We start from the raw sequence: 11,006 nt of genomic DNA, 5'->3' as shown, positions 1-11,006 counted from the left end.
GGTAGAATCCAGTAGAAGTCAGTCAGAGTCAGTAGAATCCAGTAGAAATCAGTCAGAGTCAGTAGAATCCAGTAGAAGTCGGTAGAATCCAGTAGAAGTCAGTCAGAGTCGGTGGAATCCAGTAAAAGTCAGTAAAAATCAGTAGAATCCAGTAGAAGTCAGTCAGGGTCGGTAGAATCCAGTAAAAGTCAGTAAAAATCAGTAGAATCCAGTAGAATCCAGTAGAAGTCAGTCAGAGTCGGTGGAATCCAGTAGAAGTCAGTCAGAGTCGGTAGAATCCAGTAGACGTCAGTCAAAATCAGTAGAATCCAGTAGACGTCAGTAGAATCCAGTAGACGTCAGTCAAAATCAGTAGAATCCAGTAGAAGTCAGTCAGAGTCGGTAGAATCCAGTAGAAGTCAGTAGAAGCCTTCATGAAGTGACGACAGGAAGCTGCTTTAAGCTAGTGCTAACGTTACGTTTAAATATCCTCGGCCGTTACGTTACCGTTAGATTGAAGGTGGGGGCTCCGGCGGCTCCGGCTCCGGTTAGCCCGTCTATGACGCTCCGCCGGGCCGTCAAATCCCGCGGAAGTTCCGTGATGAAAATATCCGTTTAAACTTCACATCCTGAGGAGAAGTTCAGCCCGAAAACCGTTGATGTCAAACCGTTAGAAAGTGAAATGTTGTCCCTTCGTCGTCCTCGACCGAGTCCCAGACCCGGATCTCCCTGCTGCCCCGCTCTCGCTCTCTCTCTCTCTCTCTGCTCTCCCGGACCAGCGCCCGCTTCCCGGGCACTGATTTGATGTCGGGAGCGCGCGGCGGGTCAAAGGTCACGTCAGAAACGGTCGACAGGTCTGAATGTGGTTAGAATATCGCACTTGTCTACTTCTGTGGAAATAAAGTTAAACATTTTTTAGTCATAAAACACTTTTGGTGATTTAGATATGTGGAAACATTTAATTAATAAGCAGGAAAATGCTAATATTGTCTTTTTTAGTCACAAATAAAGATACAATTTGAAAGATTGAATTTACTTTCTATAGAGAAAGTAAAATTTGAAATTTGATTCACCCCCACCAACAAAAATATGAATTATAATTGCTTTTGATGACTTGATAATTCTAAAAATGTTAAAGTAAGCTTTCAATTGTATTTAGGTTGAAGTAAGACGGTATCAAAGTGTTTCTGATCCCTACTGTCCCAGTTTGCTCCCAGTTAAGCCTATAATGGTTTCCAGTGCAGGACCAGATTGTCAAACAGGAACGACGCATTAAATTGCATACATGTAGAGTTAGACTGCCACCTAGTGAGCACTGGAGATCATCGCGTTAACTAAATATAAACACAAATTCACTCCTATTTAAATGCTTCATCCAATAAGTTTCAAGTTAATAATTAAATGATTTTGGAGTCAATTTGTTTTCCCTCTATTTCATCAATAAACGCTCATTCAAGAAGTCAGAAGCCCTTTCTCTTTCCACAAACGTCGACACCGTTCTGTTAAAATATTAAAACATATTTATTTGAAGCCCAGAAGACAGAGCAGAAACACTACTACGTGTGATCAGATCACCTTTAATGGGATGAAAACATGAACTCAAACACTCGATACACTGTTAAGAGGCTAAATATTGAAGGCAATTCCACGAGATATGAAAAGTTACAAAAACAACATAAGGAGGGTTACATATGTCTAAGCTGTGCAGAGAATGTACAAAACATGATGAAGGCGTGAGTTAAGGCAATACGACGGTAGAATAAAAAACAATATAGGACAATACGTATTTGGAAGAAAAAGTATATTTATATAGACAAAGATACTGCAAAGTGGAGCCTCGGCCTCCGGGGGTTTGAAGAGAATAATACGTTTTTTTATCTAGAAGCAAGCGACGAGATATCGTCTTTTTTCTATGTGAATACTTTGAGATCGACTTTGGAAACAAGTGCTTCGTCTTCATTTCACGCTATGGTGAAGACGGCCATTTTTGGTTTTATTTTGGTGAATCTGCTGTCAAGACACAGTGATGAATTCTTGCTGGAGCACCTGAACGCACCACCGGATGATGTTATTTTTTTACAATAGCTCTGGCTTCATTTTCACACTGAAGTGCTTCACTCTCGTCTTAAAACACACAAATGTGGATTTACATTCTGGTGAATAAACCACACATTTCTGCGAGGAAGTATTTCTACATCATCTGAAATACTTCTGCGGGTTCTTTTTGACCCAGATGTATTTGTTTCTCCGATGCTTTTACAACAACTCCACAGTGGTTTACTACATTACCCAGAATACCTTTCAACTGAAGCTGTGTCACATAAGGTCTCCCACATCCAGACTTGGTTATTTTTGTCCGAGATGATATCGACGACGATCCAGTGAAAGCCACGTTTATCCAAATTTGATTGTAAAATTAAATTCCATGGGGTTCTGCTCATTCATTCGTACTTGTTGAATTGTAAATCACTTAAGACGACCATAAAAAAAAGGCTAAATATTCAATTAACAATATGATGGAGACTCGTGAGGACGATCACTGCTGTGTTCTGTTTTCCTGGAACTGCAGTGTCTTCTTTCCCTTTGGTATCCTGCAGAATCAAAGATCCTGTTTGCTATTGAAACGTCTGAAATCTTCTCGTCTACTTTGGTCTGTGAAAGCTTCTCGTTAAGTGCTGATGACTCGCGACGTACAGATTAGATTCGGGGGCTCAGTGCCGATGAAGCGGTGCACATTTCTTGCAGTTTCAAAGTGCTGAACTGTGTTGCTTTTAAAAGAAACATAAAGAGGTCAATTAAAAAGGCACTTGTGAAGTGTTTTTTTCCATTTTTTTCCTCATTTCAAATGTACAATAGCTGCCTTTAAGCGTTTTTACTTCTGTGTTCCGGCTGCCGGCGATCGATCGAGGATTGTCCGAGGATCATCACCCGAGGATCCTCCCGGTCCGAGCAAGAACGGCGATAAATTAACCACGAAGACAGGAAGAGGACGGAGGGATGAAGAAAGGGTCCACTCCTACGATCAGCATCTAACTGATTAAATGAGCATTTCAGGTTTGGATCTCAAAGTCAAATGATTATTCAATCACATGACCATGACATCTCTGTGTAAAAGAAGGTTTAAAGCTCGTATATTTGGATCTGTGAACTCTCTTCACTTCACTTTGGCAAACACTTTAAAGGAATAGTGCAAAAACAAATCTCACAACGTGGCTCTGTGACGTTAAGGCGAGTTTGGTTTCTTTGTTTTCACACTCCAACCATCAGTTTAAGGCACCGTCTGTATTTAGGCTTTCTCCCTACGAAATATTGAAGAAAAAGGGAAACTGAAGAACTGGCTCAGTGACTAAAGAATCTGTCAAAGAGGCGCCAACAAGAAGTCGCTGGGATTGTGTTGTTGTGTGTTTTCTTGGCGAAGCGAGTCTGCCTCACCGCCACAGGGAAGAGTTGAAATGAACGTAACATTGTCAAAAGGACAAGAACAACTACAAAAGTAGATATTTTTAAATTTTACCTCCTGAGCGCTCAAACTAGAAGATAAACAGGCTCTAGGCCGTCTTGTGTTTTGCATCAGTCGGCTTTTCAACTTTCACTCGGGTCGAACGTTCAGGTTTCTAAAGCCACACTGAGTCCTCGTCCTTCATCCTCTCTCTTGTTTGTATGTAGTATTTTAAGACATCCGTCCAGGAGATCCAGTCCGTTTAATCCTGCATTTCTTCAGAGGAAAACATGGAGTTTGTGATTTCAATAAGTCCTCTGGCCTTCCACTTCCACTCACGTCCTTACTTCCACTTTAACAAAGATATCTCTGCGTAAATGTGTCCAGACGTAGAAGTCTGCAGGCAGCACAAACCAAACGCTCGTTGCCGCAGATGCTTCTGCCCTCCGGCCACCGGGGGGCAGCGACGAGGCAAAGAAGATCAGTCAGATCAGAGTGTTTGTACAGTTCGTATGGGTTCAACAAGAGAAAAGGCTTCAGTGATGAGGACTAAGGAGTCGGTCTGTTGAGCGACATCACCAGAGCCGTCTGAAACCCACATGTGCTGCTGTTAATGTGCACAGCAGAGGGGGGGCAGAGAGAGTTGGACCCTGAAGGCTCTCATCGCTCTTTCCTGATACGAAGACAACGGGGAGAAAGGATGAGAAGGACTCGATGAGGCATTGTTCTGTTCTTCAGTCTGACCCTCCTCCATGTTTAGAGACGGGAGTCTTTAAAGTCCGAGCTGGGAGGAGCCACGGCGGCTCGCTCCTATTTGTTCTCTGAGTAGAAGGCGTTCCCGTTGGGCAGCGAGGAGAAGAGGAAGCCTCCGTTCCCGGCGACCGGAAAGCTGTTGATCTGTGGAGAAAAGAGAAGCGTTTCTTAATCTCTTCCTTCATGTGATCTTGATTTATCTGCGTGATGATGAAACGGAAATATTACCTGCGTCTGTTCACTGAAGTTCAGGTACGGCTGCTGCTGCACCAGCAGACCGTCTGGGTCCAGATGGCCCGGGTCCAGACCGCCGGTCATCTGGCAAGACAGCGCCGCCTCATCGGGGTTTGGGATGGCCGTCATCCCCGGCACGGACCCGCCTCTGGGGAGATCCTGGTAGAAGCAGGACGGCTTGGAGGGGATCTGGTTACTGGCGGGGTTCAGTCTCTGGCAGGGGGGCGCCTGACTGAGGAGGACTCCGTTCACAGGCACAGAGGCAGGAGCCTGACTGAACATGCAGCTGCTGCTAGGGGGCGCCAGAGGGGCTGGCTTCATCACCTGCTGAACAGGAAACGGGACGTTTTGCGTCGCTGCGCTCCTGAATATCGGCCTGCCGTTGACGGCGTTCTGGGCGACGCCCCCAGGAAGAGGACTCCTCTGAAAGCCCGACATCTGGTTGAGGCCCATCGGTTGGAGTCCACCTGAGATCAGCGGCTGCTCCAGGGGCCACGGCTGTTTCTGAATCCCACTGTTGGGGGTCTTATGTGCAAAGTGGCCCTGCACGCAGCTCGATGAGGAGGGGTCCGCAGCAAATCCTGGTAGGGTTGAAATATTTTGGGTGAAGGTTTCTAGAAAGTGGTCCGCTTGGTTGGAGTCGGGGACGGATGAGTTCCACTGGTTTCCCTGGAAGCTGAACGGCGGATTTAACTGTCTCTTTGCATTTGGATCCTGGAGGCCCCCTGGCCCCAGGTTAGGGGTCCTCATCTGAAGGTGGCTCTGCATCGGTTGAGCCATCTGGTTTTGCTGAATCTGATTGATTGGCGTCTGCCTGAGCGAGAACGCTCCACAGCTGTTGTCCTTTTCAGCAACCTGCAAGGTTCTCAGCTGGTTGTGCGTCTGAGCCGCCGCCGGGGCGTTGAAGCTAACTGGAGTGCCAGCGTTGCCCCCGGTTACCAGCTGGAGGCCGACGGCAGGTTGCTGGGAGGCGATCTGCTGAAGGGTCGGACCGTTTAAACCGGAACTCAGCTGAGGAAGATCCATGTGGGTCAGTTTCATGTGGCCCGGAGTCGGTTGCTCGGCGACCATCGGCCCTCCGTTCGGCATTGGCAGGTTCTGGGGCTCCAGATGCCAGCTGAAGTTGCACTCCGCGACCTGGTCAGGATTCTGGTTCTGCAGGTCCAGGGTGGAGAGGCAGGCCGGCATGCCCTCCCTCTGCAGCTGCTCCTCCACGTAGGACAGGATGTCGTTGCTGAGGATGTCGTCCAGGTTCTCGTTCATGTCGCAGCTGTTGCTGCTCATCTTCAGCACCGTGCTCTCCCAGCTCTTCAGCTCCTCGGGGCCCACTTCCAGGACCTCGCCGAGGTCGTTGTCCCCCAGGATCTGCTGCAGGGTCTCCATCATGTCCTGCACCGTGGCCTCAGAGTCCACCAGGCTTCCCACCGCGGGTTTGGGTGTGGTGAGCTCCCAGATCTCCCCGGGGACGCTGACGGTGGCGTGGGTGTCCTTGAAGGCGGCGTCGTTGAGCGAGCTGAGGGCGTTGCTGTTGTTGTGTTCACAGTAGATGGACTGGTCCTGACTCAGCATGCAGCCCAGCATGGACTGGCGGCTGACAGTGTAGTTGTCCAACTTCCTCTGCTTGGGGGCGGAGCAAGGGTCGGGGACGTCGACGGTGGGGGCGACGTCGTAGAGCAGCGCCTCCCCGGTGGCGAAGTTGAACGGCAGCTGCAGCCGACGGAGGCGGAGCTGCTCCTCCCCTTCTTCGTTCCTGGGGCACATAAACAGAGAGGGCCGCTCTCAATGTGCACCGCCACAGAGAAACACATCCACGCCTTCAGGTACTTACGTCAGCGCTCGCTGCCGGGCCACGATGAAGTCTGGCTTCCCTGCTTTGAACACCAGCCTGGCGTTGGCCTGGACCCAGATCCAGACCCCCTGCTTGGTCAGGAGCCTGAAGACGGTGAAGCCGCTCTCTCCGGTTTTAATCACTGGAAAGAGCCATTGTGTCTGGTCCGTTAACAGGAAACAGGAAACCAGGTGTGAGGATGAAGTGGGCGGAGACTTACTGCGTAGGTGGTTGTCGGCGCAGTACATCATGTCTGCAGCGTGGATGAAGTTGTAGCCGGAGCCTTTCATGGAGATCTCCACCTCGCTGTAACCCAGCACCACCCTCCCTCTGCAATGGCAATGCAACGTCAGAAAACACACCTGGGGTCAACCACGCCACTTCCCGTTTTCACACGCAGCACCCAAATATCCTTCATCTCTCTCAACGTATGGTTTGAAAGCTGTTCTTTGTTATAACTAAAGATCTGTCTGGGAGGGGTCTGAGGTCTACCTGCTGTCGACGCCCGTGGGCGTGAAGTCCAGCTTGTGTTTGGTCTGGAAGATGAGCGTCTTGGTGCGGATCTCCAGGATGGACGCCGGTTGCGTTTGCGTGGCGATGCAGAACAGGGCGAGCTGCGGCGGGACCAGCGCCCCGTCCTCCGACACCCGGTTCTGGCCGTGGACCAGCTTCAGGCGGCCGCGGAAGTTCAGCGCCTGCAGTCGAGAGAGAGAGAGGTTTGAGAACAGTTGGCCCGGCGGGAAGCGCTCGGACAGCTGGCAAGGTGTGCGGCGGTTTTCGTCACCAGGAAGCCGGAGGAGTTGTCCAGCAGGCAGCGGAAGCGGCAGCAGAAGTTCCTCTCCAGGAAGGAGGAGTTCTCCGGCGGGATGGCCTGGGGGTCGTAGTTGGTCACGTTCCTGCTGACCTCCGCAGAGCTCTGGTCGCCTGTTATCATCAGCATGTATTATTATGATGCTGATGACGCATTAGAATGCAGGAACAGTGTGTATTGCTGTAGGGCACGGTCAGAACCCTTTATTATTAGTATAATCCATCATGTGTTGACACTCACTGGCACTGTCGCCACTGCCGTCCGTCTGGCTGCCGTTGGGGTTGAGAGCGAAGTGAAGCTGCCGCCTGAAGAGAGCGCGGTCGTCTGTGTGGATCAACTCGAACACGCTCTGATGGATGACGTCGGACTGGAAACACACATGTTATTATCATTCTCCTCCCCAACTGAACTGAAAACCTAATTAAACAGCATCTTGTCTTCTCTTTGCAGGACTCTGAGAGGAAGTTAGCTCATTGAAATATTGAGTTGAGACATTTAAAGGGACGTGATCTCGTTGAAACGTGACCAGAGGAAGAAAAGCAGCTCTCAACGGTTTAACCTCGAGATAAAACATCTGATTCAGCAGAATCTCCTGTGAGGGGGCGCTCACAAATCCTGACTTCGGGGTGTCTTTGAACTCAACAAAGCCACGTTTGGAGCCACGACTCAGCAGTGTTGACAAAGGAGGTTTTGTGTCGGGTTTGTTTTGAGGAACAGAGAGAGAGAGATAGGTGTGGTTGGCTCGGCACCTCGGCCCTTCAACACAACTCTGTGTTTCCAGCGGCGAGCCTTCTTCCAATTGCCCGCCGGCGTTGTTTGTTTACATCATCACCAACAAAGCGCTCCTCCTGAGCTCTTCCGGAGGATCTATTATCTCACATTCATCACCTTTTATTGTGAAAGGACGTCTGTGATGCCGGCGGTGCTGCTTCTGTGTGTACTTATTAACGACTAATAATTCAGATTCTGTGCAAGCAGACTAAAAGCTTCTGTTCTTACTATACTTGTTATATCTTAATATCAAGCACATACAGTGTTTGGAATATTGCAGCTTTATCCCAAAACGCCCCTGAAATCTCTCTGATTGATTACCGATAGATGAGTCCTGTGAACTATATTTCACAGTCTTCATCAGCAGCTGGAGGTCCTTCAAGTTATTGATATGATTATTTGTATTAAATGTGAAAAGTGTTTATCTGTCGGCGTGTTTATAGCGTTGCTGCTGTTTTACCTCCTGGAAGCCGAGGAAGTCCTGGATGGTGGGGGAGGTGTAGAAGACGTAGCCTTCGGCCGTTACCACCAACACGAAGCCGTTCAGCGCCTGGACACAAAAATAAACAACAACATAAACACTTGCTGCTTCCTGTCGCTCCTCGTGGGCGCTCCCGCTCCTCGTGGGCGCTCCTCGTGGGCTGGGTGTTACCTTCAGCAGCAGGTCACCCTCGTTCAAGTTGACTCCGTCGATGGAGGTCAGCTGGGAGGAGGAGGAGGAGGAGCCTGTGGAGGACGGAGTCAGCGCATTCTGGACGTTTCCCCCCAACATGAGGTTCCGCCCGCTGGTCCAACTGGAGCCGTTCTGGCCTTTCTTCATGGTGGCTGCAGAGGGACCAGAACCAGAAACAACCAGAAACCAGTCAGGGTTTTCAAGAAGAAGAAAAGAAGAAATACAACATCTCATATATCTGCATATAAATATATATATTCTGTTTCAAGGTTGAGAGGAAACGAACCAGCTGCATTTTTGATATTGACTCGATTGCTATCACAAAGTGACCTTTGACCTTTCTCCACCCGGAGAACAAATCTCTGTACAAAGTTGTGGTTGGTTGTTTTGAGTCCAAACAGCTGATTGTGGTGAAATCAGAAAGAGGAAGGTCTCTTTGTATCAGGGCGGAGCCGCCTGATGCTTCCTGTCATCTTACAACACTGTCACTCAACTCTTCCTCCTCTTCCTCTTCCTCCGTTCTTATCAGCAGAGACAAATAACCCTGAAATCTGCTCTCAGACAGGAAGCAGGTGGAGGAAGCTGCAGGGCGGAGCAGCGCTTTGATGGATCATCGTTGTTTTTAATAAATCTACAGAAAGATTGCTCAGAAAAGAAACTTCCACATGGAGCCGCTTCTCTCCTGTTCTTCACTTTCATAAACAGCCTTTAATGTTTCATTTAGAGACATAATAACCCTCTCATTATAAGTCCATGATCAAAGTTGTATGGAGCATTCTTCACAAATGTTCCTGCTTCCTCACAGAGATTATAGTTTTAGATCCATGTGCACTGTGAAACTTTGTTTCTGCTAGATTTAATCATCTTTCTCCTGATATTTTGAGGGTTAAACCTTCATGTATTTTGGGTTTCAGAGACAGAATGAGTCAGACTTGTAGTTGGAAAAGAAAGAAAGTTTTTACAGATTGGTCTGAGCCATAAAAGAGTGGGATAATTTGAGACTTGCCATAACAGCGTGCTACAAAGACAAGAGGACGCCAGCGGACGACCAAACCAAACCGAACCGGACCAAACCAAACCAGACTGGTCGGGTTGGTTAAACACACTAAAGCCAGTTCCAGCATCTCATTAAATCTCCTCCCAGTGAGGAAGACCAGGAGCTTCAGAAGGCCGTGTCCAGCTGTGGCAGCGGCGGAGGTTTAGCCAACATTAGCTACCAAACTATCTGTTCACAAATAAGAGTAAAGATGTGTAACCCAGAACTAGAGGCAAGAATTTTACGGAGAGTACATCTTTGTCTTCAGTTTCACTGTTGCCTTAGTGTGGTTTGGTGTGTGAGTGTGTGTGTCTGTCTGGACATGCTCTGCATCAGGGCCTCTAACACACTCATATACACACACCACTCGTAGCCGGAGGCGATCTGGTTTAGTGGTTCAGCGTTTCAGTGCAGCAACAATGAGCTATTTTAGTCAAGAGAGCAACCGGGTGAGACCGAAGACTGATTAAAGAAGGGAGAGAAGAAATGAAAGAAGCATGTGAAAAGTATGTAAAGTGTGCCAAACAAAGAGAGAAAGGACGCGAGGACAAAGACAGAGCAAGTGTGGATGAAAGACAAATTAATCAGAAAAATTAAATAAATCCTGAGAGGACCAATGTAGGAACCCTGGGGAACTCCTGGCTCTGTTTATGATGTGGTGCAAAACACACATTCACCCCTCTAGCCCCAACACTGACGTTTAAATCAGGAACAGCTGGCCAAACTGCTAGAACCCCCATAAAATCCTCCTGAAGAACAGGGGTACTGTACAGAGCTTGATGCCCTTCTTTTATGGCTATATGGCGAACATATATGTTTGACAATAAATGAATGGGCATATAAAGAGGCTAAAGGTGCCCTATAGGGCTACTCTTCCTACCAATCACAGTACAAACAACTTTGTAAGGAGGAAAAACTAGAGATTATTCATTGATGAGAATCTTTAGAGAGTTTTCTGATATGCTGATAAAAGGGTCTTCTTTCTAGGCGTGCCCTTGTTGACCCTACCAGAGTACATGAAATCGTTTTGAGGCTGGAGCAACCACCTCCCCGATTCTCTCTTTTCTACACAAGCCACCCACCATCCCTCCATCTCCAAACACCCGCTACGAAGCACTTGCGGTTTCTGTCGACTTTGAAACCTGAGAGCTGAAAGGAGTCATTGTTCCTCATCCCTTTGGACTGCTGGATGGGGGCGGGGGGGGCTGCCGGGAGATCAGAATCCTGACACACTCTCTCTCTCTCTCTGATGTCTGTGTGCAGGTCTGGACTTGCCTGAGTGGCGAGGACCGAGGTAGAGGGAGGAAGTGGAGAGGGGGTTCAGCCTCCGAGGGTTTCTCCACTGGGCCTCCAGCTCTTTGAGCGGACCATGTAATCTGCTGTGATTTGTCCATTAGGGGGCGCTGCAGTGATCCTGACTATGAGTGCAACACTTCACCCGGACATTTACAAATGTCACACACATGTGTAAACTGACAAAAT

At 48.4% G+C, this 11,006-nt stretch overlaps 1 protein-coding gene across 2 annotated transcripts in view; it reads right to left on the bottom strand.

Annotated features, from left to right (window-relative positions):
* Positions 1-1,476: 1,476 nt before the first annotated feature.
* Positions 1,477-11,006, bottom strand: part of ahr2 (aryl hydrocarbon receptor 2) — a 29,315-nt gene continuing 19,785 nt past the window's right edge. Inside the window, exons 3-12 of one of the 2 annotated variants that reach the window (XM_084004118.1) lie at positions 8,468-8,640; positions 8,276-8,365; positions 7,285-7,411; positions 7,018-7,157; positions 6,726-6,928; positions 6,454-6,563; positions 6,234-6,375; positions 4,676-6,155; positions 4,400-4,633; positions 1,477-4,315 (exon numbers count right to left, since the gene is read on the bottom strand). In XM_084004118.1, the coding sequence (XP_083860244.1) occupies positions 4,229-4,315; positions 4,400-4,633; positions 4,676-6,155; positions 6,234-6,375; positions 6,454-6,563; positions 6,726-6,928; positions 7,018-7,157; positions 7,285-7,411; positions 8,276-8,365; positions 8,468-8,640 (2,786 nt within the window). In that variant the 3' untranslated portion in view covers positions 1,477-4,228. Of the gene's footprint in view, positions 4,316-4,399; positions 6,156-6,233; positions 6,376-6,453; positions 6,564-6,725; positions 6,929-7,017; positions 7,158-7,284; positions 7,412-8,275; positions 8,366-8,467; positions 8,641-11,006 lie in introns of both variants that reach the window. The other variant, XM_084004117.1, reaches the window with a different exon arrangement.

Source organism: Eutrigla gurnardus (genome assembly GCF_963514095.1).
Source record: "Eutrigla gurnardus genome assembly, chromosome: 24".
NCBI lineage: Eukaryota > Metazoa > Chordata > Actinopteri > Perciformes > Triglidae > Eutrigla > Eutrigla gurnardus.
Note: the sequence above shows the minus strand (reverse complement) of the source record. Positions and strands in the feature narration are given on the sequence as shown.